Source organism: Solea solea, chromosome 12, assembly GCF_958295425.1.
Source record: "Solea solea chromosome 12, fSolSol10.1, whole genome shotgun sequence".
Taxonomy (NCBI): Eukaryota; Metazoa; Chordata; class Actinopteri; order Pleuronectiformes; family Soleidae; genus Solea; species Solea solea.
The window spans coordinates 28,886,956-28,913,107 of NC_081145.1; the positions used below are offsets into that span (position 1 = coordinate 28,886,956).

A 26,152-nucleotide genomic window follows, 5' to 3' on the forward strand; every position below is an offset into this window, starting at 1 on the left:
TTGTAAAGCACTCACTCTCCCACACCAAAGTCCAGAGAGAAAATCACAGGAGCTGCTGGTCCTCTGCTGCCTCCTGTGGTCACTCTGTGTCACTGTGGTCAATCTGAACAAAGGATTTCAAAATAAGACGTTTTAACTTAGTGATGGAGGCAGCAGTGGATCAACAACTCATTTATATTCATTTATATCAGACAGGAAGTACTCACATTCAGACAGGAAGTACTCGTCTGTATTATGTATTATAAGAACTGGATAGAGCACCGCCCCTCTGGTTCCGTTCATTCCTATGGAGTTGCTCACCCAGCGCATATGCCAAAAAAGTTTTCTGACTTCCACGTTTCTTTCCGGGTTGTGTAGAGCATGAGCATGCGCAGTAGTAGTTATTCACATTTCTCATAAAGTTTTCACATCGTACGCTTCCCTGACAGTAGCGTCGTTCCAGAGACGCCACATGACCGCGATTTGCTGTGCTCGTACACAGCTGTGACGTCACTCTGAGAAATGAGATTTTTTTCAAATATGAAACTCCATGAATTAAAAATATAGAATATAAAGATCTGTACATGCCTGTGTCCATGTCTCGAGTTGCACTGTGAAAAGTTTTATAGGCGTCTCTTTTACTATTGTGGTCAATGGGAATATTGCTTTGTGGGCCCGTGAGTATTTTTTGTTGCAGTACACGGAAGTGGCCACCATGACAAAATTGTCTTCAAGGCAGAGGGGGCGGAGCTCTATCCAGTTCTTATATAATACATCCATCAGTACTCTGAGGTGCGTTCAGGGTTACTCATGTATATCAGAGTACTCTGAGGTGCGTTCAGGGTACTCGGTGTATTTCAGAGTAGTCGGAGGTGCGTTCAGGGTACTCGTGTATTTCAGGGTACAATGATGTGCGTTCAGGCTACTCGATATATTTCAGAGTAGTCTGAGGTGCGTTCGGGGTACTCGTGTATTTCAGAGTAGTCTGAGGTGCGTTCAGGATACTCGGTGTATTTCAGAGTAGTCTGAGGTGCGTTCAGGGTACTCGTGTATATCAGAGTACTCTGAGGTGCGTTCAGGATACTCGGTGTATTTCAGAGTAGTCTGAGGTGCGTTCAGGGTACTCGTGTATATCAGAGTACTCTGAGGTGCGTTCAGGATACTCGGTGTATTTCAGAGTACTCTGAGGTGCGTTCAGGGTACTCAGTGGTCTCTTGCTTTGCGCATGCGCAGTGCGGTAGGGCTCCAGCACATTGGAAGTGTCGGAAGTTTAGCTGCAGTGATTAGCCTCGCTGGCTAACATTACCATCAAAAACTTGATTTTCTGCCGCAAATCAGCGCGTTTCGACGGACGTCTCCGGCCCGCAGTGAAGCCTGAGGTGTGTGGATGGATGAGAGCCGTTTTTCTGGGTGTCGGTGGCTCTGACGGGGGCGTTACAGAGCTTTGAAAGAAGTTGTGATTGTTTTTTTTTGGCGCTCTGGCAGCGCAGAGGAAAGATGGAGGATCTGCGGGTGTAGCAGCGGCTAACGTTAGCTTAGCTGCCTCCGTCTGTCCTGGACTAAGACGAGCTGGTTCCGCGGTGAATCTTCACCGAGCTCTGGCCGAACTCACAGACGGTGCGTGGTGAGTATGACCCACTAACCGAGACCGTTTTTAAAGTGTTTAAAGGGACGAGAGACCAGATAGTGTCGCTCTGTGGAGCTACATTAGCCTCTGAGCTAACCAGTAGAAATACGCGTTAGCTTAGCTCAGTGTTAGCTTCTCTCCCTCTCTCTCAGATTGAGTGTTTGTTAGTTAATTAGTTAGAGTGGTTGGTCATCTTAGTTCAGATGAGTAAATCAGAGGTGGTTAAACTTGGTGTGTTTGTTGTGTTCCTGAGTGTCACACACACACACACACACACACACACACACACAAACACAGCTGGTGTCCGTGTTGTCACCATGGTGATAATCTGAAGTATAGTTGAATTGTAGATATGATCAATGAAACATTAACTGTATTATAGTTAAATGTAAGTAATATTCACATGTTAAGGCCACATAGTTCTTATTTAATGTCAATAATGTTCTTTCTATTTGAACTTTTTATCGTCTTACTGTTAATATTTTTCTATATTGTACTTTAACATGTGTGGAAATGCATGTTTATTATTTTTTTACCTTTTGTCTTTACTGTCTTTGCGGCTGCGACACTGCAAATAATAAATAAAGGATTATCTCATCTCATCTTACTGTGATGCTCTGTCACGTTTTAGGTCTTGATTACATTGTAACAGACTTTTGAAATCAATATTACTGAACTACATTACTGAACTACTATTAGTTATTGATATATGTGTATAATGTGATGCAGAGGTCACGTGATCACATACAGTAAGTGTGAGTTTTTACCTCACCACCAGAGGGCAGCCTCTTCTGACACTGACCATACAGCAAAATAGGAGTCGTCATGGAGTAACCCTCTCTAAAAATGAGATAAATCTATGTGACAACATTCTGAGAAAATTTACAAGAACAATAAAAAATATTCAACTTCTACCGCTTTATCCTCCACATGAGGGTCACAGGGGGCGCTGTGCCAATCTCAACTGATGTATGTGTCTCATTAGTTTGTGTTTGTTAACTGATCATCATTTGTTCATGTGTGTGTGTTTGTTAGTTTGCAGTTGTGTTGATGTTTGCAGAGAAACTAAAGCATGAGCGTCCCCCGGGCTCTGAGGATGGGACCAGAGCTACTGGAGGCAGGATCTAGGTGAGACTTGTCTCCGGGTGTTTGTGGGCGTTGACTATGTGATGTCACCTGTGTTGCAGATGTCACATGGTGTTTGTGCGCGTTGACTGTGTGATGTCACGTGTGTTGCAGATGTCACATGGTGTTTGTGCGCGTTGACTGTGTGATGTCACGTGTGTTGCAGATGTCACATGGTGCTGTGAAGAACCATGGGTAGCTGTTTAAGCTGTCCAGAGAAAGAGTCGATCCCAGATAATCATCAAACTAAATTCAAGGTGAGCGCTCACTCTGTTGCACATTCTTAGGACTATGTGTGATATCAGTATCTGACCTGTGTGTGTGTCCAGGTGATCAATGTGGATGATGATGGGAATGAGCTGGGCTCTGGTGTGATGGAGCTGACCGACACCGAGCTCGTCCTCCACACCCATCGGCGTGACAATGTCAGGTGGCCATATCTGTGTCTGCGTCGCTACGGCTACGACTCCAACCTTTTCTCTTTTGAGAGTGGACGGCGATGCCAGACAGGGCAAGGTACTACTCACGCACACGCATTCACACACACACAGATGCCAACAGGTGTTATGAAAAGCGAGTTAGAGCGAGGAGTCATTTTTGAAAGTCGACTATTACACTGCACACTGATCATGAATGTTTAGAATCTTTGTACAGAGACACAGACAGACAGACACACAGACAGAACATTTCCTCTAATGTAACCTCAGTCTGAACCTCTTTGACCAATGAGACTTCAGAAGAGTTTCTGAATGAAATGCTTCTCTAGTGTAAAGCAGGCAACTGAAGGTTGACAGTTGTCAATTTGTGGATTATAATCCTATAATCCATCTTTTTAATAGAAGAAAATGTCCTGTGATATAATCTTTTATTAAAACAGTGGTCTCTCTCCCCCCTCCCTCCCCTCAGGTATCTTTGCGTTCAAATGTGCTCGTGCAGAGGAGATCTTTAACATGCTGCAGGAGGTGATGCACAGTCACAGCATCAGTGTGGTGGAGGAGGCAGTGCTGGAGCCCAGCCAGCAGGGGGCGCACACTCCTGCAGGTACTAAACAACATCATCATTGTTCTTGCATATTATGGGATTAAATACATATTCTATATTTACAGTATTATTAAAATTCCTGTGTGTGTGTGTGTGTGTATCAGCTCAGGGTTACTCTGTACCCACACTTCCTAACGGTGTGACCAGGATCCCGTCTTTTGGTGAGGCTCCGTCTCACCCCTCCACTCGTCACCCGTCTGTGGCCAGCACCCGTCTGCCCTCAGTGGGGGAGGAGTCCACACACCCCCTGCTGGTGACTGAGGATGCGGTGAGACATTACACTGATCAATACCATAATCAATCACTGTTTACTCTGATCAATACCATAATCAATCACTGTTTACACTGGTCAAAACCATAATCAATCACTGTGTGTGTGTGTGTGTGTGTGTGTGTGTGTGTGTCCAGATTCACACCTATGTAAACACCACCGGTCTCCTTGACGACCAGAACAGCCCTCTGACTGTCACCACCCCTCTGGAAAGCCCCACCTCTCCTCAATCACAGGCTCCTCCCACTCCCCCTCCTCCCCCCAGGGTTCGCAGCGAGCCCCTGGCTCCGCCCCCACAGTCGGAGCCTCAGGTACTGCTGGAGCCTCAGGGCGTGCGTTTCGTGCTCGGCCCCACCCCCGTCCAGAGACAGCTCATGGAGAAGCGGCAGCAGGAACAGAAAGAGGCGGAGCCACCAGAAACTAACGGTCACGTTGAGGCTGCTGCCAAACCCGACCCGGTCCCCCAGCACTCCAATAGCCCCGCCTCTAATCCATCGACAGCTCCGCGTCGCCACCGCCCACCCCCTCTCACACCCGACCTGCAGAATGTCAACAACTCGGCTCAGCGACGCACCGCCCTGCTGGACTACGAGAACCTACCGGCGCTGCCACCGGTGTGGGAGGCGAGGAAGCCGAGTGCGGAGGAGGAGGAGAACGGCTGCGGCGCCATGAAGACGCCGTCGCTCAACGGTTACAATCACCACAGTCTGCTGCACCACTCCTTCTCCCACCCGCTGTCCGCCGCCCTCGAGTCCTCGCACAACTACGTCAACACAGAGAATGTGACGGCGCCGCTCAGTGCGCACCGCCCGGACACGGCCCGGCGCCGCTCTGATGCACCCACCATCTTTAACTTTGACTTCCGCCGGCCGCCGCTGCCGGGTCAACCTGACCCACCCAAAACGCTCAACTACATCGAGGTGGAGATGGACAGCAGCGTGGCCAACAGAGGCGCCTCTGACGGCAGCAACCCTCACACGCCACGCACACCCACCTCCCCGCTGCCGCCCACCACGCCCACCCGCCGCACCGAGCTTTACGCCCTCATCGACATCGAGCGCACCGCAGCCATGTCCAACCTGCAGAAGGCTCGGCCACGGGATGACGGCACGTCACGCAAGACGAGACACAACAGCACGGAGTTGCCGACCAAGAACTCTGCGTGACACTTCCTGTTCGCCGGTGATGACACCGCTGCTGCTGCTGCAGGTCACGCCGCCGCCGACTCACCCACAGACTCCACCTGATCCAGGCCAACAGGACTTCCTGTGAGGTCACCTGCTGAGGTCGACCCTGAAAAACTAAGTTGGCCACGGGTCAGAGAGCAGTGGTGGCGACGTGTGTCGCTGAGCGTGGGCGGCGTCCATCTTGATGTTTGTATGGTACAGATCAGTATTACTGAACAAAGCATTCCAGTTAGCCTTTTATACGAGTCACCACATGCTGCTGTAAGTCACATGGTACACGTATGTACAATAAATGTCTGTTTTTATTTGTATCTGTGGAGGACACACCTCCTGCCCCGCCTCATACATGATGTCACTTCCTGGTGGTTACACATTTTTATAAACAAATGAACTGACGATTGGTCGTTAACGGTTTTGATAATAAATATTCATAGTTTGTATTTTTTGCACAAAATGTTTTTTGCTGAAATGTTTTTCTCTGATCGATCTGATCAGTGATCAATAAATCACCTGGTCTATTCAATATTTGTCTAAATGTTAGCTTAGCATAAAGATGACAACGTATCACTGAGCTGTGATTGTCTGAACCTGTACGACGCACACGTCCATCTTTGATGGGTTTGTGTGGACGTGTTTGCATGGAAATGATTCAGATACTTTTGTTTCCATGAGAAACAAAATAACAGCCACAGTAATGGTAGGGATGGGGCGGAGCTAGACTCCACAGTCAGCTCGTATTGTCTTGTGTTTAATGAGACAAAAAGAACACATGGTAGCTGTTTCCATGGTAACGATTAACCTCCAAATCTGACCCCGATTAAACTCCAAATCTGACGCTAATTAACCTCCCGAATCTTACACTGATTAAACTCCAAATCCGATCCCGATTAACCTCCAAATCTAACCACGATTACCCTCCAAATCTGACGCCGATTAACCTCCGAATCTAACCACAATTACCCTCCAAATCTGACCATGATTGACCTCCATATCTGACCCTGATTAACTTCCAAATCTGACACTGATTAACCTCCAACTATGACCATGATTAACCTCCCAAATTTTACACTGATTAACTTCCATATCTGATGCTGATTAAACTCCAAATCTGACCCAGATTAATCTCCATAGCTGACCCCAATTAACCTCCAAATCTGATGCTGATTAACCTCCAAATCTGACCCAGATTAATCTCCATATCTGACCCCGATTAACCTCCAAATCTGACCCCTATTAACCTCTGTTTAACATAAGGTTCACTTGTTTCTGCTGGAAACTGCCGACATTTTGCAGACATGGAATCAAGTCAAGTGGGTGTGGGATAGCTCAGTGGTTAAAACCGGTACTCCATGTGCAGAGACATCATGGTCACAAGTCCCACTGGCAGGTGGTACTCAATTACCTTGTCCTTGCGTCCCCATGTCCCGTGTCACCATGTCCTATATATGTATATAGAGCAGCCCGTGGCCAAGTGGAAAGGGAACTTGACTTGTAACCGGAAGGTCGCCGGTTCAAATCCGGTACCCCTGAGCAAGGTACCCAACTCCCAATGCTCCCCGGGCGCTACTCAGTGTGGCAACCCACTGCTCCTAATTCTAGGATGGGTCAAAATGCAGAGGAATACTTTCCCTAAGGGGATTAATAAAATTAAACGTATATACGTACGTAATATATACCTTTGTGTCCTGTTGACACTTTTACAGGCGTCTCTTTTACTATTGTGCTCAATGGGAAAATTACTTTTGGGGCCACGTGAGTATTTTCTGTTGCAGTACCACGAGTGGCCACCGGAAAACATCTCTTCAAAGCAGAGAGGGCGGCGCTACATCCATGACATTGGAATGATACGCTTGTGTGTCTTTAAGAATGTGAACGCGCAGTGCGCGTCCTCTGCTCACTGACGTCACTTCACTGGCGGATAAGATGGCGGCGGCTGCGGCGGCTCTTGAGCGCAGCTTCATGGAGGTGTGCGGCTTTGAGCGGGAAAGTGTTCGCCGCTTCAGAGACGTCACCGTGAACACCGGTAAATGTGCTGCTCTCACACGCGCACACACTCACACACAAACGCCCGTCAGCGCGAGACCTGACCGACAACACATGCTAATCTCAATTAGCAGCTAACGCTAACACGCTCTTGGCGCCGCAGCCGCTGGGATGGTCACGTGTTCGGCTAACGATTGCGTTCAAACACCTGAGGGCGCTAGAGTAGACCCAAGCATCAATACGCGCTCATTGACGGCTGCGCCCAGTTAGCTCCGGTTAGTTAGCTTCAGCTACAGCTGTGAGTTCTGATGACGTTTTGTGTCTCCACGTGACGTTGTTGACGTCTCTTTAACGTCTGTGATGAAAAGTAACCGGAAGGTCGCCAGTTCAAATCCCCACCCGGCCAAAAAGGGCTGGGGTACCCAACTCCCAATGCTCCCCGGGCGTTACTCAGTGTGGCAGCCCACTGCTCCTAATTCTAGGATGGGTCAAATGCAGAGGAATACTTTCCTTAAGGGGATTAATAAAATTAAACTTCTTTTTTTAAACAGTCCGAGGACGTCACGTCATCAAACATTGCAACACTTAACAATACACAGACACAAATTATAACAAATAACTTAAACTATAAAAGTTACAAAATGAGTTCAAGCAACTGCAGGACATTTAAAGTAAATCAATCGTGTACAAGGGATTTATAACAATACAGTTACATAGTAATTAACTATTATGATTTTCATTCATTCAGAACACACATTTTCACATCATTCTACAGTCAATTAAAATAATCCACACATCAATCAACATCCCAGCATGTACTGTTGGCACTGTTCCTTCCTTTAGGCGAAGTTTGGTGCCGTGTCCTGCTTTATATTGTCCGAAGTTTGTGTAACAATCCTCCGTGAAGTGGTTGCCGCATACATGGAGGTATTTGGGAAATGTAGCAGGGATATTCCCATCAAATATGAAATATTTCCACTGAGCTTTTATTTGCTCATTGGTGGGGAGCTTGTGGAGCGTCTGCTATTGTGTATCACAACCCAGAACAGAGCAAACACTCGCTGAACCTTTTTTCCACATGTTCTCAACCGATACGCTCAGCAACTACAAGAGAGTAGTTCTTCTATGGTTGAAAGTACGTCACCGGATGTGCCCGGACTCTAGTGCCTGGACTTGGAGGCGCTGCTGTTTACAGGAGTGTTGAGATTCGCCAGTGACGTCATTAGTCAACGGAAGTGCCTTTCCGCTTTGTAGAGCTCAGGAAAACAATCAAACCCTGCGCTCTCAGCAGTGGCTGAACTGATTGTTCTGGACTTTAGGGCTTCATAGACAAGGTAATGACGCAGATACACACCCAACGCAGCGTTAATTGGCACTTCCGGGCTATGAAGGCGCAGACCGGGGAGTTAGTTACAGAGTTAACGTCTGTTCTTCATCTTTATTTTGATCCAAACATGTTTTGTCTCTCTGGGACGGGAGCCCTGACAAAGGTTTTTCCCTCAGTAGTTTGGACAATTCTCCAATCAGTAAATTGTATAAAAGTGTATTTTTAATCATAATAAATCATGTACTTTTTATGATTTTATTATATAGCACATCTGCTATAAAGATTATATCTTACGTATATGGACTTGTTTTGAGACGATACATATTTATTATTGCAGATCCGAGCGGGGAGAGAAGTTATGTTTGGAAACCATTATCCAAGCTTGGAGTGCTTGTTTGTGGAAGTCAGAAAGTTTGAGGGGAAGTTTGTCACACTTGAAGTGACAGAACAGCAAAAACTAGAGACACAAAAAACAGATTTGAAATGAAGAAACATTGGCAATTCTTATAAATAATGTTTGATCCAATTGATTTTGAAGATTTGATCTGAAAATGTAACACATTGAAGCCCAGAGAGACAGACATGATGAGCAGCTGTTTACACGAGCAAAATGTGATCGTTGGGATTAACAAATCTATTGTTTATGAAAGGAAATTATCAGATTTGGTGTGTGTGTGTGTGCAGGTGTTCCCCTTCCTGGCGGCCTCAGGTTTCCAGACAGTGCTGGAGCATTCCATTATGAGGAGAGTGGGAAACTGCTTTCAGTCACTAGCAACAGATTCATACACTGGTGAGACAAACACACACACAAACACACAGGTATGGCTATGTTGGACACACCTCCTGACTCCCTCTTTCAGGTCAACATCAGGTGACTCCCTGCAGCTGATGGAACAGTCTCTGGACGCTAACCTGCTCAACAACGCCGTCAGACTCCGCTTCACCAACTGCACCCTTCTCCCAGGGGGCGTGGCCATTCATGAGACCCTCAACCATGTCATCATCCTCATCTGCACCAATCAGAGCGTGTACAGGCTGGTGCTGCCACACCCTACACGCATGTACCGCAGCGTAAGTCTGTCCCTGATTCACCTTTAAGAGTCTGACCCTGAGTCACCTTTAAGGGTCTGACCCTGATTAACCTCAAACAGTCTGACCCTGATTAACCTTTAAAGGGGACATATTGTGCAAAATCAAGTTTTTAATCATTTTAATACTTATATTTGGGACTCTGGAGGCCCTACCAGTCGCCAAATTGTGGAAAAAGAATACTCAGTCCTTTTTTCGTGGTCCCCCTTAGTGTAAGTATAGGAGATAAAACATGCGGTGTTAAATTCCCTGCGCATTGTGACGACACAATGCACATTTCACCGCGAAAGTTGCCACCCCACCAGGAAGTTTACTTGGAGAGCTCCACCTTAGCTCCACCTTGTCCCTATAAAATGCGAGAGTGCAGGTGAGGGAGGAAGAGCGGTATTATGTCAGCAAGGAGGGACAAGTGTGCGGTTCGTGGCTGCACAGTGGAGCACAGTGTTTTACACAAACTTCCAGCCTCAGAGGATTTTATATATGAAGCTAATGTGCTGTATAAAGTCAGCAAACGTGTGTTCGCACCACTTCGCATCAGACTGCGGCCAGCAGTGTGTTTGCCTGTGTCTCATTTGCATGTAAAGGGACCAGGCACAAAAACGAGTGTTCTGAAAGGGGCTGTTTTGGCAGGGTTATTGAACTGCTATGGTGCTTCATCCTTGTGGTATTTTGACCAAAGCATGTCACAGACATGTTTATAAGAACACCAGGGAACTATTTTAAATTGGAGAAATAGGGTATAATATGGGACCTTTAAGAGTCTGACCCTGATTCACCTCTAAGAATCTGACCCTGATTCACCTCTTAGAGTCTGACCCTGATTAACCTTTAAGAATCTGACCCTGATTCACCTCTAAGAGTCTGACCCTGATTAACCTTTAAGAATCTGACCCTGATTAACCTCTAAGAGTCTGACCCTGATTCACCTCTAAGAGTCTGACCCTGATTAAACCCTAAGAGTCTGACCCTGATTCACCTTTAAAGGTGACATAGAATGCTTGTATCACACATATATGTTAGTTATGGAGGTCTACTTGCATATATTAACTTGTTTTCATGGTCACATATATATGTTAGTTATGGAGGTCTACTTACATATGTTAACTTGTTTTCATGGTTAAAAACCTCCTAATCGCTGCAAACGAGCCGATCAAAATATCTCCTCACTGACGCTCTCGTCAGCCGCGCTGTTTCAGACCAAAATCACACCCCCAGAATGTGGACTGTGTTGTGATCGGCCAGCCAACGAGAGCTTTCCTACTGTCCTGTGATTGGCCAGGTACCTGGAAGTGACGTAATAGATAGGCCAGCTCTCAGATACACAGCTCCCCCTCTGGCACGGTGGATGCTCTGCATCTCAGCAGCTACAACCAGAGTAGTTCTTCTTCTTCTGCGGTTGAATGTACGCAACCGGATGTGCCTGGACTAGTGCCCGCACCGGGAGGCGCTACGGTGGTGAGAGGAGTGGTGAGGATTTTTGATGACGACATCAAATTAAGGAAGTGCCGATCCGCTTCACAGAGCCCAGGAAAACAATACAACACTATTTTCTCAGCAGTGGCTGAACTGTTTGTTCTGAAACTTTAGGGTTTCATAAACGAGGTAATGACGCAGATACACACACGCAGCGTTAATTGGAGCTTCCGGTCTATGTGGCCTTTAAGAGTCTGACCCTGATTAACCTCTAACCTCCACCGGCTCTACCCGCCTCACCTCACCTCTAGGTGTCTGACCTATAAGTGAGGACACTAACGTGCTCTTCTCTGCCCCCTACAGGAGCTGGTCACAGAGCTCCACCTACAGTCTGTCTTCACTGATGTGGGAAAGCTGAGTCTGCAGGACTCCGCCCACAGCGCCATCATCCCCAGCTCAGCAGGACTCACAGGAACTCCCAGCATGTCTGCCGTCTGGCTGAGTCACCAGGGACATGCCCACTATGCCCTGGCTTCACCTTCAGGGGGCATCGTGGTGCTGACTCTGCAGCCTCATGACACACGAGGTAACACGTTAACATGTCACATGATGCTAAGTTAGGGTTAGCGGCTGCGTCGTAAATTTAAACAAACACAACTAAACCCCTCCTGCAGTAAACGCCGCCCAAGAAGTGGTCCGAGGGGAGGGAGTGGAGCAGTGAGGGGGCGTGGTCTCGTAGTGATACAAAAAATGAACCAAAAATTTAGATAGATTTTTTTCATGAATCAAACAAAAGATAAGAAACATTCAGTTAGGTGTTCAAGTAAAGAGCCTGAACATGGCCCTGCGCACTGTGCTTATTATTATTGTTGTTGTAATGAGATTTAATACTTATATTCTCACTGAATCACGTGACGTAAAGACTTAACTGAATCAAGTGACGTAAGGACTTCACTGAATCACGTGACGTAAGGACTTCACTGAATCACATGACATTAAGACTTCACTGAATCACGTGATGTACCGCAGCGTAAGTCTGTCCGCGATTCACCTTTAAGAGTCTGACCCTGGACTTCACTGAATCACGTGACGTAAGGACTTCACTGAATCACGTGACGTAAGGACTTCACTGAATCACGTGACGTAAAGACTTCACTGAATCACGTGACGTAAAGACTTCACTGAATCACGTGACGTAAAGACTACATTGAATCACGTGACGTAAAGACTTCACTGAATCACGTGGCGTAAAGACTACACTGAATCACGTGACGTAAAGACTACACTGAATCACGTGACGTAAGGACTTCACTGAATCACGTGACATAAAGACTTCACTGAATCACGTGATGTAAAGACTACACTGAATCACGTGACGTAAGGACTTCACTGAATCATGTGACGTAAAGACTTCACTGAGATCACGTGTAGTTGTGAATCGAGATCACGTTTTTTTTTTTGTTTTTTTTACGATTTATCGTGCAGCCCAAGTCTACACCCTCTGATGCTTATGTAGATCATACATGTCACGCGTGTTCTGTTGAAATGGTGCCTTGCGTGTTAATCACTTGGCTCCTCCCCCCTGTAGGCGCCATGGCCGTGGTGGAGTTGAAGAGGAGCTCGGTGATGAAGAGGATTTCAGGCTGGATGCCCACGGCGATCCGTGGTGAACACAGCGCCGCAGACCTGGCTGTCAGCCTGGCAGTCAGAGAGGTGGAGGACGACTCGTTCATCTTTGCGCTGTGTCAGGATCACAGACTGCGCATGTGGTCCTTGAGGGTCAGACTCTGGTGTCATATCTAACTATAGTTGACCTCAAGGTCGCTCCATGTGTTAACGTGTGTTGTTGTGTGTGCAGGAGCAGACGTGTCTGCTGGAGCTGGACATGTTGGAGCACATGCCGGCGACTAAAGGTCCGACACGAGTGTCCACTCTGGGTCACCGCCTCCGGCTGACTGTCTCCGCCTCCACCGGCCTGTTACTGTGTGTTTACCTGTCGACACCTGAGCAGGCACAGTTCACCGTCCTGCAGCTAGTCGCCACCGACAACAACCGCTACAACCTGGAACACATGTCAACGCTCAACAGCACACAGGTAAAAAACACAGGCAGATAAACAACAAAAACGTCTGACGTGTCTTGATGACGTCCGACGTGTCTTCCAACGTGTCTTGATGACGTCTTAATCTCTTTGTGCAGGAGACTCTGGTGGATTTCCAGCTCACCTCCACAGACGTCTGGGCGCTCTTGGTGGACGAATCCAACACCACAGTCGTCAAATACATCAACTTCCAACAGTCAGTTGGTCACATGATATTAAGCATATTTGTATTTGTATTGTATCTATGCTGTGTGTGTGTGTATTACAGTAATTGTGTGTGTGTTACAGTAACTGTGCAGCTCAGTGGAACCAGGTGTTTGTTCAGCCTCCACCAGAAGAAGAGGTTCATGTCGAAGTAGACCAGGATCCCAGAGTAAGACCACACACACCGTCTCTGACCTCGGTGCTGATCTCTGACCTCATGTCTGATACTGTTTAAAATAGTAAACATATAGATAAGTAAAGACTGTGTGTGTGTGTGTGTGTGTGTGTGTGAGAACAGGAGACGTACCTGGACGTTCTCTTCAATCCTATGAAGTTCACAGCTTCAGCCATTCTGAAGGCTCTACAGGTGAGAACATGATAATGATGGTAATCATTACATTACATTACATGTCATTTAGCAGACGCTTTTATACAAAGCGACTTACAATAAGTGCATTTAAACATTTGGGTACAAATAAGAGCTAGAAGTAGGTAAGAGCTTCAAGTAAGCCAAACTATGAAGTGCTAGTCATAAGTGCTATGTATAAGTGTTTTTTTTTTTTGTTGTCGTCGTCTTAGTCAAGTTAGAGTCGGAAGAAATGTGTTTTTAACCGGCGGCGGAAGATGTGGAGGCTTTCCGCTGTCCGGATGTTGATGGGGAGCTCGTTCCACCATTTGGGAGCTAGGACAGTGAACAGTCGCGAGTTCCTCTGCGATCCTCTCAGTGAGGGGGCAGCGAGCCGGTTTGCCGATGCGGAGTGGGCGGGCTGGGGTGTAGGTTTTGATCATGTCCTGGATGTAGGCTGGACCGGATCCGTTTGTAGCATGGAACGCAAGCACTAGAGTCTTGAAGCGGATGCGAGCAGTTACAGGAAGCCAGTGAAGGGAGCGGAGGAGCGGTGTAGTGTGGGAGAATTTTGGTAAGTTGAAGACCAGTCGAGCTGCTGCATTCTGGATGAGTTGCAGAGGTCGTATGGCACACGCAGGGAGACCAGCCAGGAGGGAGTTGCAGTAATCCAAGCGTGAGATGACAAGAGCCTGGACCAGAACCTGTGCCGCCTTCTGGGTTAGAAGAGGCCGTATCCTTCTGATGTTGTGCAACATGTATCTGCAAGATCGAGCTGTTGCAGCAATGTTGGCAGTGAGGGAGAGATGGTCATCAAGTGTCACACCCAGGTTCCTTGTGGTATGAGAAGGAGTTACCACAGAGTTGTCGAGGGTGATGGTCAGGTCTGTAGTGGGAGAGCCCTTTCCTGGGAGCAAAAGAAACTCAGTCTTGTCAAGATTGAGTTTCAGGTGATTGTCAGACATCCACTGAGAGATGTCGGTCACACAAGCGGAGATCCGTTCTGCTACATGTGTGTCGGAGCTGGGAAAAGAGAGAATGAGTTGGGTGTCATTGGCGTAGCTGTGATAGGAAAAACCATGAGAGTGAATAACAGAACCAAGAGAGTTGGTATATAGAGAGAAGAGGAGAGGGCCCAAGACAGAACCCTGAGGGACCCCAGTAGCTAGAGGACAGGGTTCCGACACGGATCCTCTCCAGGTTACTCTGTATGTTCAGTTTTGAAGATAGGACGAGAGGTAGGGTAAGTGCAGAGCCTGAGGAGGAGAAGAACAAGTGGTGGTCCATTTTCTGGGATGTTTGAGAGGAGGACATCTAGTTCCTCCAAGAAGTGTTCCAATGGGCCTGGTGGACGGTAGATGACAACAATGATTAGTTTGACTGGGTGAGTTACAGTTACGGCATTAAATTCAAACGACTGTGAAGAGAAGTGTGGCAGTGGGTAAAGAGTGAGAGTCCAGTTGGGGTTGATGAGCAGACCTGTCCCTCCACCTCTTCCAGTGGATCTGGGTGTGTGGGAGAAGGAGTGGGCGGAGGAGAGAGCCGCAGGGGTGGCTGTGTTGGAGGGTGTTATCCAAGTCTCAGTGAGAGCAAGGAAGTCCAGGCATTGCTCAGTAGCAAAGCCAGAGATGAACTCAGTCTTGCGAGTAGCTGACTGGCAGTTCCACAGGCCCCCTGCAACAAGGTGTTGGATGTGTGTGGAGCGGGTGGGATAGATAAGTGAGGACAGGTTACGGTGATGCTGTGAGTGATTGTGAGGTTTGTAATATATATGAGAAGAAACATGAACAGGAATGGAAAAAGTGCACATATGTGAAAGGTATAAAAATCTTGCAGACAGGTACTTAGCCTCGTTAGCCTTCTTGTTAGACTCTGGTTTAGACTCCTTTGTCTTTGTCTTCCTGAGTATTGACTCCAGTTTAGACTCCTGAGTCTGCCGCTTCAAAGTGATTGCTGATTTTAAAAGACACCTGATTAGGTGCTGATTGGTTGCAGCTGTGTGGCCACTCCCTGATTAGGGGCTGATTGGTTGCAGCTGTGTGGCCACTCCCTGTAGCCAGTGAAACTTCACACCTGGTGATGGTGATGGATCAATAGAAACTATGTCAAAACAGCAACAATAACAACTTTCTCTTTGACCTAGCAGACAAAATATCAACAACAAACTTTCACCTTAACTTAACAGACATGTCAAAAAGTCAAGCAACGCAGCTAGATAAGATTAGATACAATAGCAATTAATGAAATAGCAACCTAATAAGAAAGACCTACAGAAGTGATACTTAGCTTAATTCCAGTAGTCCTATGAGATACCCAGATAGTCCAAATGCACACTCTGGTGATGATAATATGAGGGTGTGTTTCAGATCTACCGTCGTGGCTCAGACAGACTCACTGATGTTTCCTGGGACACTCTGAAGAAGGAGGTGACTGTTTCTGTGGAGACGGAGGTAAAACATTAGTTTTTTTGTGTGTGTGTGTGTGTGTGTTACAAAGTAACTAATTTAATCTTGACTCGATGACATCACATCCTGTCTCCTTTAGCTGCAGAGCAGCATCACAGAGTTTGAGTTCTCCCAGGAGGAGTACCGTCAGCTGCAGGTGGAGTTCTGGTCCAAGTTCTACTCCGTCTGTCTGCAGTACCAGGAATCAGTTTCCACGCCGCTGGGTCTGAGTGTCAGCTGCCACACAGGTCTCGTCTGTCTTCTCAAGAAGGTGAGAGCACTGAGAACACCGTTCATGGTCCTGACCCAATAATTCCTTTACTGATTTAAAGTAACTTATTGGTGTCAGATACTGCTGTCAGTCCTGCACGGTTCTGGTTCTAGACTTTACCGTTAACTTTAGACTTTACCATTAACTTTAGACTTTACAGTTAACTTTAAAAACATTTACGGTTCACTTTAGAGTTTACGTTTACTTTAAAATATCGATATTTGCCCTGGTGTATCAATTATCATAATGCACGAGGAAAGGCGACGATTTGTCACCAAATGGATATTTTGACCCACCCCTATTAGATTACATTCAATTCTTTATATGAAATATTTATCAAGTTATGTCTTTAGATAACCTTAACCTATGTTTATTCTAGTTTACTGTAACATTTATATCCAAACAAACAATCTTATATGTATGTATGATATTGTAAATCTTGGTTAGTAGTAGTAAACATGAATGTAAATATCAGTTTACATTCAGGTCTGTGTGATGTGATAAAAGGTCTGGAGTTACTTGTTCACTTGTTGGCAACACTGTCAAACAAGAGTGTGATGATAGGTGAGATGGAGCTATGACCTCATCGTATTCGTGGAACAACTCATTTATTAATGATATGTAGCTATTTAATTGTTTTTATTCCTGTCCTTATATTGTAATCATTTGCATTTTTTATATGACAAAACCCACGGACGGCCTTTTTCAAATGTTCCCATTCTGTAAATAAAACATCCAGGGATTCACCAACAGCATTGAAATGATACTTGAAGTAATGTTCCATGTTGAAATGGAGAAGTTTGAACTCCTTTTCTTATACTTCACAGCTTAAACTTTATTTGTTTGTCCAAATATTTGAATGTGAACGGTAACCAGCTGTGATATTTGTGTTGGATCCGTGCTCCAGGGCCTGATCTCCTTCCTCCTGCCGTGTTTTGCTGTCGACCATCTTTATCTGTGTAGTGACCAATTTCTTTTCTCTGAGGAGGAGACGCCAGTCACTGAAGGTAACCACTGCTGTGATCAGCTGATTGTCACATGACATGATTATCATCATTATCATCATCATGATGATCGTGTGTGTGTGTGTGTGTGTGTGTGTGTGTGTGTGTCAGACCCAGAAGTGGCCCGGGATGTCCTGCAGCTCGTCCACTGTCTGCATCTCATCAGTGAGGCTGTTTCTGGTCCAATGGCTCATGAGATGGAGAAAGCTCTGGAACATCTGGAGTCTCCGGCACGAGCGGCTGAAGTTATCCTGGAGAAGCTGCTGTCTGACAGGTCAGCTGACATCTTAATTAGTAAAGGTCACTTACCATATCTAGGTCACATGATCACGTCTTTATCTCACTGTTACATAAACCACTAACTCTCCCACACCAAGGTCCACAGAGAAAATCAGTGACTTTAAAGGGGACATATTATGCAAAATCAACTTTTTAACCATTTTAATACTTATATTTGGGACTCTGGGGGCCCTACCAGTCACCAAAGTGTGGAAAAAGAATACTCCGTCATGTTTTCGTGGTTCCCCTAAGTGTAAGTATAGGCGATAAAACACTAGATGTTGAATTCCCTGCGCTTATGACGTCAGAATGCGCATTTCACCGCAAATGTTACCGCCCCACCAGTAAGTTTACTTCGAGAGCTCCACCTTAGCTCCACCTTGTCCCTGCGAGAGTGCAGGCGAGGGAGGAAGAGCGGTATTATGTCAACGCGGAGGGACAAGTGTGCTGTTCGTGGCTGCACAGTGGAGCACAGTGTTTTACACAAACTTCCACAGAGGATTTGATATATGAAGCTAATGTGCCGGATAAAGTCAGCAAACGTGTGTTCGCACTAGACAGCGGTCGCCGTATTTAGTCAGGGGACGTATTTCACCGACGTACAAACACACACACGTTGTTAAGAAAAGGTCACATAGAGCTCATAACTGACCATTCTGACACGTCCTAATTAAAAATATTTGTTCAGTACGTCCTCCATGACCGGAGCACAGACTCAGTCTGATACAATCACATATACAGCGGCGAGCGGCCGTTTATGCAGCTCGCCGCTGGCGATCAGCGGTGCTGCACTCTCTGTGCAGAGGTGCTGCACTCTCTGTGAAAATCAGCTGACCGCCACCGCTGATCGCCAGCGGCGAGCCGCCTAAACGGCCGCTGTATGCGTTTAGGCAGCTCGCCGCTGGCGATCAGCGGTGCCGCGGTGGCGATCAGCGGTGCCGCGGTGACGAGGTCTCCGGAGCACAGTCACCGGTCTGATACAGTAACATACAGCGCCAGCTTATGCAGCTCGCCGCGCGCCGCTGGCGATCAGTGGTGCTGTTCCTAAGTGTTTTTAACTGATTTACAGTTCGTCAGTGTTCGGCTCGATCCTTATGTAGAACGTCTCTTCCTGTGACGACACTCTGGCTGTTTTCTGCGCACGCTGCCATGTTGATATTGTCAGAGAACTAGTGGAGGGAGGGGGAGACGAATAGAGCTGTAAAGCGCTGTAAAGAGGACAAATCAGAAACCCCCTGGAAGAAGTGGGTGTGTGTTTGCCTGTGTCTCATTTGCATGTAAAGGGACCATGCACGAAAACCGAGCGTTCTGAAAGGGGCGGGCTTAGCAGGGTTATTGAACTGCTATGATGCTTCATCCTTATGGTATTTTGACCAAAGCATGTCACTGACATGTTCATTAGGACACCAGGGAACTATTTTAATGGGGGAAATAGGGTATAATATGTCCCCTTTAACATCACAGCACACAGCAGCTGCTCGTCCACTGCTGCCTCCAGGAACTGAGGGGGAGGAGGGGGGTGAGACTGAGGAGGAGGGGTGAGACTGAGGAGGGAGAAGTTGAGCTGTGGACTGTAGGGGGCGGTGTTGACCTGAACTGAAAACAATGTCAGAAGAACACATGATTTAATTCATGTGATCATAACGGTTGAAATGTTCTTCATCGTGTGATGATGACACAGACAGGAAGTGAGCCTGTAGTTTAATGATGATGTCACATCATGGTTTGGTCAGTGATGACGTGATGGATGACATCCAGAACATACTGCACGACATCAGGAACCCCACAGCGGCCATGACGGTCCTGCAGAGGGAGCTGGACCTGGAGACTGATGGTGACATCACAGAAGGAGCCACGGTCACACACGGTAAAATGCCGGAATGTCCCACAGTGTGACTTTGTTAAGTTTCCTGGTCAACGTGTGTGTGTGTGTTTGACCTGCAGGACTGAACCTGAACACGAGGATCAGTGTGTCCCAGCTGTACGGCAGCAGCGTCGCCGTGTCGCTCGTCTGTCAGGCTGTCGCTCGCATCGCCATGACCAGAGCTCAGCTCTGCAGGGACATGCTCGTCCTGCAGAAGCTCTTCGTGCGCTGTGGGGACAACGTACGTGCACACACCCACACCCCCGCCTCCCTCTGCCTGTAATTGGTTCGCATGTCGACCTGGCCACTCCCTCAAATCACCACAGACATACACAATGCAAATGAGCTCATCGCCATCCTCACAGTGATGTTAGACTGTGTGTGTGTCTGTGTGTGTCTGTCTGTCTGTCTGTCTCAGGTGTTCCCGGGGGGTGGGGCTCACCTGCTGCAGCTCCAGCAGGACCTGATCCCTCGCAGCGTTCAGCTCCTCTCGTCCTATCACGTCCTCCAACACGTCAGTCAGAGCCTGGCGTCCTCCGTCCCCGTCGACATCATGTAAGTGTGTGTGTGCATGTGATGACCCGTGAGTTGATCTTTGATCCGTGAGTTGATCTTTGACCTTTGTTGCTTCAGAGACGCTAACCTTCAGCACCTCACTGTGTTGGAGCTGCGTGACACTCCGCCTCTGTCCAGCAACATGTCAGGTCAGAGTGAAAATCTGTCGTCCAACGCCGTCACTGCATTATTTCAAAGCCCGTTGAAAGACAGGGTTTTGGTTCCGTTGAAATGAAAATCATCCAGTGCTCAGTGTGCATGTTGGTAAAAGCCTGTATTTGTATGTTTTCAGTGCTCAGTCCTCAGACTGTGTTGGAGCTCTTCTATCAAACTGTGGCGAGGAAACTCATCATATGTCAGATGGACTGTGAGCAGCTGGTCTGGAGTCACATGATCTCCAGCATGGTCCACCTGCTGGCTCAGCTGCTGTATCCTTCAAACACTGACTGTAGTGAGTCACTGCGTGCAGCAGAAGGCAGTGTGAGCGTCAGCCAATCAAATCGCATGCATTTAACACATTTGTTTTTGTCAGAGTTGACTCGTCATGTCGGCCATGATGGTGGCTGCTCTGTAAACTAGCTGAATAAAGGCAAACAGTTTCAACACTTTATTTAATGGTAACAAGCAACAATATTACATCTGTGTGATTGATTAGTATTGGTTCTTAACTGGTGTCCAGTTGGCCCAGTAACCCTGGTTTCCAGTTTCCTGAATGTCTGATGACCAACTGTCAGTACACACAGCTGCAGGTGAGTTTAATGATGATGTCATCATGAAGAAAATGTATCGACGAATGTGGCGCCGCCATTACTGTGGTGGCACGTGGTCTGTCACTGCCTGCTGTCCTGCTGTGTTCTGCACAGTGGTCACGCTCACTTCTGCTGCAGGTCTGGATATTCATTCTAATCTTAGGCTCAGAAGCAAATGATGATTTTATAGGTAACTAAGCAGATGACAATGTAATGTAAAAATGACAATAATATGAGTGGTTGTTGATTAACTCAGCTACTTGATGTTTACATTGAGGTCAATAGTTAGCCCTCGTTAGAGCAACTTATGTCATATTCCACAATAAAACCACATTGAGTTCATTTACTCTGCGTGACCACGGCAGCCTTGATAGAGGCGTCTAATGTGAGCTAGCTAAGCGAAGCTATCTTAGCTGACATTACCTTTTCACTGTGTTAAGCTAGGCAGCTGCTTCCTGTTCATTGAGATTGACGAGTGTTAACCCAAAGTTATTGTGCTGTTGCTGTTGGGAACAAAGTCCCCTCTGTTCATATTTTTGATATTTCATATCCACATCTGGTGAACACCGTGGTCCTCTGCACGCCCAGGCTTGTTTACTTCGCTGGATTCGTCTATACAGTCTGTGGCCCTTTCTCAATACCCAAGTACACAAGTACGTACTTTAGTATAAATCTAAAATTCAAAGTTAAAACAATTAATAATATACAAACTTTTAAACTGTCAGGTCAAAATGTTTCCATTAAAAACATAATAACAACAAATCTATCGATCACACAAAGCATCTAATGACAGAGACGTCATGATTTCATCAGGACAGGCCGAGATAACGCTGCCCTCTGCTGGACACTGAGCACCAGCGTCCACAGAGGCGGAGCTTATCACCTCTGACAACTTCGCTGCCAAACTATAAATGTCAGATCTTGATACACAAACCACATGTTTGAATTCTGAATGACTAATTTCTCGCCTCAAATGATCTTAAAACCTTGTTCCGGGACAGAGAAAAATATTTATTTCAGTTTTATATTTGTATGATCTGCTGCTATGTTCCGCCGAGTACACTGAAGTCACCAGCCAATGCGTACTTGGTAAAATGGGCGGAGACAGAACACTTCCGGGTATGAGAACCGTCCTCGAGAATTGGAACAGAACTTGGACTGAGGCTGATGACGTTTCGCAAATATGGGAGTACGCACAAGTACAGATATTGAGAAAGGGCCCGCGCGTGTGTAAATACACTGTGTACAGGTGTGTCTCACCTGTATTTCCTGTTGTCAGGAGTACGTGCGTCTGATTGGTCCGTGGTGTCAGGTGAACATTGGCTCGTGTCGCTTCATGCTGGGTCAGTGTTACTTGGCCAACGGTGAAGGTCATAAGGTGAGTCATCACTCTGAGTGAGCGCGGATGTCAGCACAAACCTGTTGTTATGGTTACGAGCTGTCACATGACGTGTGTGTGTGTTTCACCAGGCTCTCCAGTGTTTCCAGGAAGCAGTGACTGAGGTGGAGAAGGAGGAGTTTCTGATGAGACTTACAGGCCCTGAGGATGAAGAAGTCGCTGCCTCCTCCCAAAGATTACAGTACTACAACAAGGTAGTCACCTGACACACACTCCTCTGTTTAAGTGCTTTTCTAGTCTTGATGATGCTTTTTGCTATAGTTAAGCTGTTCATCCAGCACATGTGCAGTTCTTTTTCATCGTGTGTGTGTGTGTGTGTGTCAGGTGCTGCGGCTGTTGGAGGACGTCGGTCTTCCTGAGCTTGTCATCCAACTGTCTTCTCTGGCCATAACAGAAGCTGTTAATGACGTCAGCAGCCAGGTAAGAGTCGCCTGACAGGAGCAGAGAATCGGTCTCTCCTGGTCTTTGTTTTTGTGACTTTGCCGACCTCGATCAAAGAAAACTATCTCACTACGTGATCGCATGGCGTGAGAAGGGAATTAATAAACGTGTAAACAATATACAAACAGTTAACGGTAAAATAAATACAAAAATGTGGGTGCGCAATCCAACACGTACAACACAAAGGAAAGTTTTATAAAACACAGAACCTTAACCGAACTCTGAGCCGATAACAAAGTGTGCGGTCCAGTTCGTTGGAGTCGCAGAGCTTGGACGGGCCGTCGTGTGGCTCACAGCAGACAGCTGATAATTCTCTGAAGTTTGGGCGTCACGTTTGGAGAGAGATGTCGGCCCAGGTGCGGGCATCGTGGGTAGAATGATGGAAGCTGGCAGCTGCAGAATCTCCATCTCGGTTCCGAAGGGTGCGTGGTTAGACGCAAAACAAGTTTCTCACTCGAGCAGTGAGTGTGAAACTGGCACGGCTTTCACGGATATTGTTCGTGCCGCATGGCTGGAGCTCTGGCCCCCGGGAGTCCCTCAAAGGGCCCCCAAAGGAGAGTAGCAGGGACAAGGTAAAACGAGCACAAGAGGGGAAAAAGGACCAAGAGAAAAAGCACATGGAGCAAGAGGAAGAGAAATGTAGTGGAAATGCAGGCAGGCCCACTAAATTTGATCTTCAGCACCTGCACTATGTCTCTGTGAACACAGGCGGCGCTGTGGACGCGGATCTTCAAGCATCATCTGGATCTTGGACACAACAGTGAAGCTTATGAAGCTCTGAGCCAGAATCCTGACAACAGCATGTATTTACACACGCACACGCACTCACACTCTCACACACACACACACACACACTCACACACACACACTCACAGGACTGTGATGTCATCACAGGCAGCTGGATTGTCTCCGTCAGCTCGTGGTGGTTCTCTGTGAACGTTCTCAGCTCCAGGATTTGGTTCAGTTTTCATATGTCAACCTGCATGATGAGGTGAGACCCCTGACCTTTGTCCTGCCACAAACTCACACACCATACCTGTCTTGTACCAGGCCACTCTGCTGTAACCATGACAACGGTATCTTTGGTAATTACATCATCAGGTCGTTGGCATCATTGAGTCAAGAGCCCGAGGTTTGGATCTGCTGACTCATAACTACTATGAGCTGCTGTACGCTTTCCACATCAACAGACACAACTACAGGAAAGGTAACGGCACTGACTCGACAACACTGACTCAACGACGACAACACTGACTCAACAGAACTGTGTCACTTATTGTAAGTCGCTGTCTCTCTGTGTGTGTAGCGGGGACAGTCATGTGTGAGTTGGCGATGCGTCTTGGTCGTGAGGTCCGGACTCTCCTTGGTCTTCAGAAACAGGTGAACTGTTACCTCGCAGCGCTCAACTGTCTCCGTCTCATCAGACCGGAGTATGCGTGGATTGTCCAGCCCGCCTGTGGCACCATGGTAACCATGACAACCATGATGGAGACATGTGTGTACTGTGTGTTGATATCAATTCACATGTGTGTTTTTTGTTTGCAGTATGAGCGTGCGGGAGCGTCTCCAAAGAGAAACAGTGACGGCGAGTTTCCCTCTGAACCAGGTCTTTCTCTCACACACACACACACACACACACACAGTGCCCTCTGCTGGACTGTCTAACGTCTGTTTACTGCTGCAGTCAAGCGTCAGGTGGACATCCTGGAACTGAAGGACCTGGAGAAGGAGTACTTCCTGTCTTGCAGTCGCCTGACACTCGCCCAGCACCACCCACCATCTGCAGCCATCGCAGGTACACACGTCCCACACGTCCAACATGTCCAGCGCATCCCACACACTCCACGTGTCCAACATGTCTACACGTCCATAACCTGGCACAACTATGACCTGTCTGTCTCCTCTGGACAGGAAGTGCCTCAGCGGTGGAGATGGTGTCTTTGCTAGTCCAGTCGGGTCTTTTTGACTCAGCTGTGTCTCTGTGTCTGACCTTTGACCTCAACCTGTCTCCTGTCTTTGAGGGGTTGAGCTTTAAGTGAGTGTATCATCAATTCATCGATTAATAATCAATTCATTGACAACTCAAGGTTTTTTCATGATTAAAAGAAGATTTCTTAAATGTGAATCTTTTCTTCATTTCTTTGCTTCCTAAAACAACAAAGTCATTGAAAGTCAATCATTACCAAAATGATTGACTTTCAATGACTTGGTTGTTTTTGGTTGGACATTTGAGAACGTCATTTCCACGTTTGACGAACAACCGTCAACATTTAAGGTTTTCTGTTTTATGGACCAAACAATTAATCAATTAATTAATCAAGAAAATTGACAGATTAATGGCTTATTATAAAAATAATGCAGCAGTACCTTCTCTGTGATAATAATTACTCTGTCTGTCTGTGTGTGTGTGTGTGTGTGTGTGTGTGTCAGGTGCATCCGACTTCAGTTTGGGGGGGAGGAGTCTCAGAATGAAGCTTGGAGCTGGTTGGCTAATAACCAGCTGTCATCTGTCGTCAACACTAAAGAATCCAGGTGTGTTTTTATTCATGTTTGACTCGCGTGTCTCGTATGTTTGTCCACAGACGAAGCGTAGTGTCTCTCGTGTCTCACACGAGTCCCATGTCTTTGTGTGAGACACTTGTGTCCTGTGTGTTTGTCCACAGCGCCACAGACGAAGCGTGGCGTCTCTTGTCCTCATACCTGGACAGGTTTCCGTGTCCAAATGCTGGGTTCCATCGCTGTGTCCTCAGTAAGCTGCTGTCTCACGGCGTCCCGCTTCCCGATTGGCTGGTTAAGTCATATAAGGTGAGACAGCAGCAAATCAACACTGATCAATAATCAGGTGGTTGTTGCTTTTCCCATCATGCTTTGTGTTTATCTCTCAGGCTGTGGACGCGTCCTCTCTGTTGCGTCTCTACCTGAACTTTGACCTTCTGGACACGGCGTCCGACCTCGTCATCGACTACGTGGACGCCGTCCTGGGACGAGGACACGCCGACTTTGGAATCGAGGTAAGCTCACATGTTCTGTCCGGTCGCAATGACGTCATGGCGATGTTTATTTTGATGATGTTTTTGTTTGCGTTTGCTGCAGCGCCCCCTCTCTGCGACCTCGTTGTCGGGGGCGTGGCTTCCGTACACGTCCATCGATCAGCTGTTGCAGAAGCTCGCAGACACTCAGACCAGCAGCAGAGTGAGTTGTTGTGTGTGAGGTCACATGACCCTGTCACCTGACTGTTATTACAGGACTTTTTTCTTTTTGTCTTTAGGTTTATAACAAAGTTCGGGACAAACTGGACGAATATCACCACCTGCTGGCCGCGAGCACGCATCGCAGGCTCGCCTGTCAGTCATAGACTCCTACTTTGTACTTTTTCATTAAACTTTTTCACTCTTTCACTGTTTCCACTGGTTTCTTTCAACTTTGGTCACATGATTACGATAAAAGGTGTTT

The 26,152-nt window shown here is 47.0% G+C and overlaps 2 protein-coding genes across 3 annotated transcripts; both read left to right on the top strand.

The window, feature by feature from the left end:
- The first annotated feature begins 1,089 nt into the window (after positions 1–1,089).
- On the top strand, positions 1,090–5,753 carry LOC131469583 (fibroblast growth factor receptor substrate 2-like). 2 transcript variants are annotated; one of them, XM_058644710.1, is made up of 7 exons: positions 1,090–1,603; positions 2,642–2,734; positions 2,898–2,988; positions 3,061–3,247; positions 3,638–3,772; positions 3,877–4,040; positions 4,181–5,753. In XM_058644710.1, exons 3-7 carry the CDS (start codon positions 2,923–2,925, stop codon positions 5,207–5,209), a joined length of 1,581 nt encoding a protein of 526 aa, XP_058500693.1. In that variant the 5' UTR covers positions 1,090–1,603; positions 2,642–2,734; positions 2,898–2,922; the 3' UTR covers positions 5,210–5,753. The 2 variants fall into 2 exon arrangements, with proteins under 2 accessions (XP_058500693.1, XP_058500695.1); XM_058644712.1 differs by having other exon boundaries at positions 2,667–2,734.
- Positions 5,754–7,101: 1,348 nt separating this feature from the next.
- On the top strand, positions 7,102–26,094 carry nup160 (nucleoporin 160). Its single transcript, XM_058646487.1, has 34 exons — positions 7,102–7,253; positions 9,225–9,330; positions 9,401–9,611; positions 11,406–11,628; positions 12,631–12,821; positions 12,901–13,137; positions 13,242–13,339; positions 13,432–13,516; positions 13,646–13,714; positions 16,060–16,143; positions 16,238–16,408; positions 17,316–17,415; positions 17,524–17,686; positions 19,425–19,558; positions 19,636–19,796; positions 19,974–20,110; positions 20,189–20,259; positions 20,403–20,538; positions 20,790–20,859; positions 22,139–22,237; positions 22,330–22,452; positions 22,583–22,678; positions 23,408–23,502; positions 23,594–23,690; positions 23,801–23,906; positions 24,006–24,166; positions 24,245–24,305; positions 24,384–24,494; positions 24,611–24,734; positions 25,130–25,231; positions 25,363–25,504; positions 25,585–25,710; positions 25,793–25,891; positions 25,968–26,094. Exons 1-34 carry the CDS (start codon positions 7,154–7,156, stop codon positions 26,052–26,054), a joined length of 4,176 nt encoding a protein of 1,391 aa, XP_058502470.1. The 5' UTR covers positions 7,102–7,153; the 3' UTR covers positions 26,055–26,094.
- Positions 26,095–26,152: the final 58 nt, after the last annotated feature.

What these genes read in the sequence shown, in the direction of transcription:
- LOC131469583 (XM_058644710.1), top strand. Translation starts at nt 2,923, where the DNA reads ATGGGTAGCTGTTTAAGCTGTCCAGAGAAAGAGTCGATCCCAGATAAT. An exon ending in GGGGGCGCACACTCCTGCAG is followed by an intron (nt 3,773 to 3,876) that starts GTACTAAACAAC and finishes TGTGTGTATCAG; the next exon opens with CTCAGGGTTACTCTGTACCC. An exon ending in TGCTGGTGACTGAGGATGCG is followed by an intron (nt 4,041 to 4,180) that starts GTGAGACATTAC and finishes GTGTGTGTCCAG; the next exon opens with ATTCACACCTATGTAAACAC.
- nup160 (XM_058646487.1), top strand. Translation starts at nt 7,154, where the DNA reads ATGGCGGCGGCTGCGGCGGCTCTTGAGCGCAGCTTCATGGAGGTGTGC. An exon ending in CAGAATCCTGACAACAGCAT is followed by an intron (nt 23,503 to 23,593) that starts GTATTTACACAC and finishes ATGTCATCACAG; the next exon opens with GCAGCTGGATTGTCTCCGTC. An exon ending in ACACTCAGACCAGCAGCAGA is followed by an intron (nt 25,892 to 25,967) that starts GTGAGTTGTTGT and finishes TTTTGTCTTTAG; the next exon opens with GTTTATAACAAAGTTCGGGA.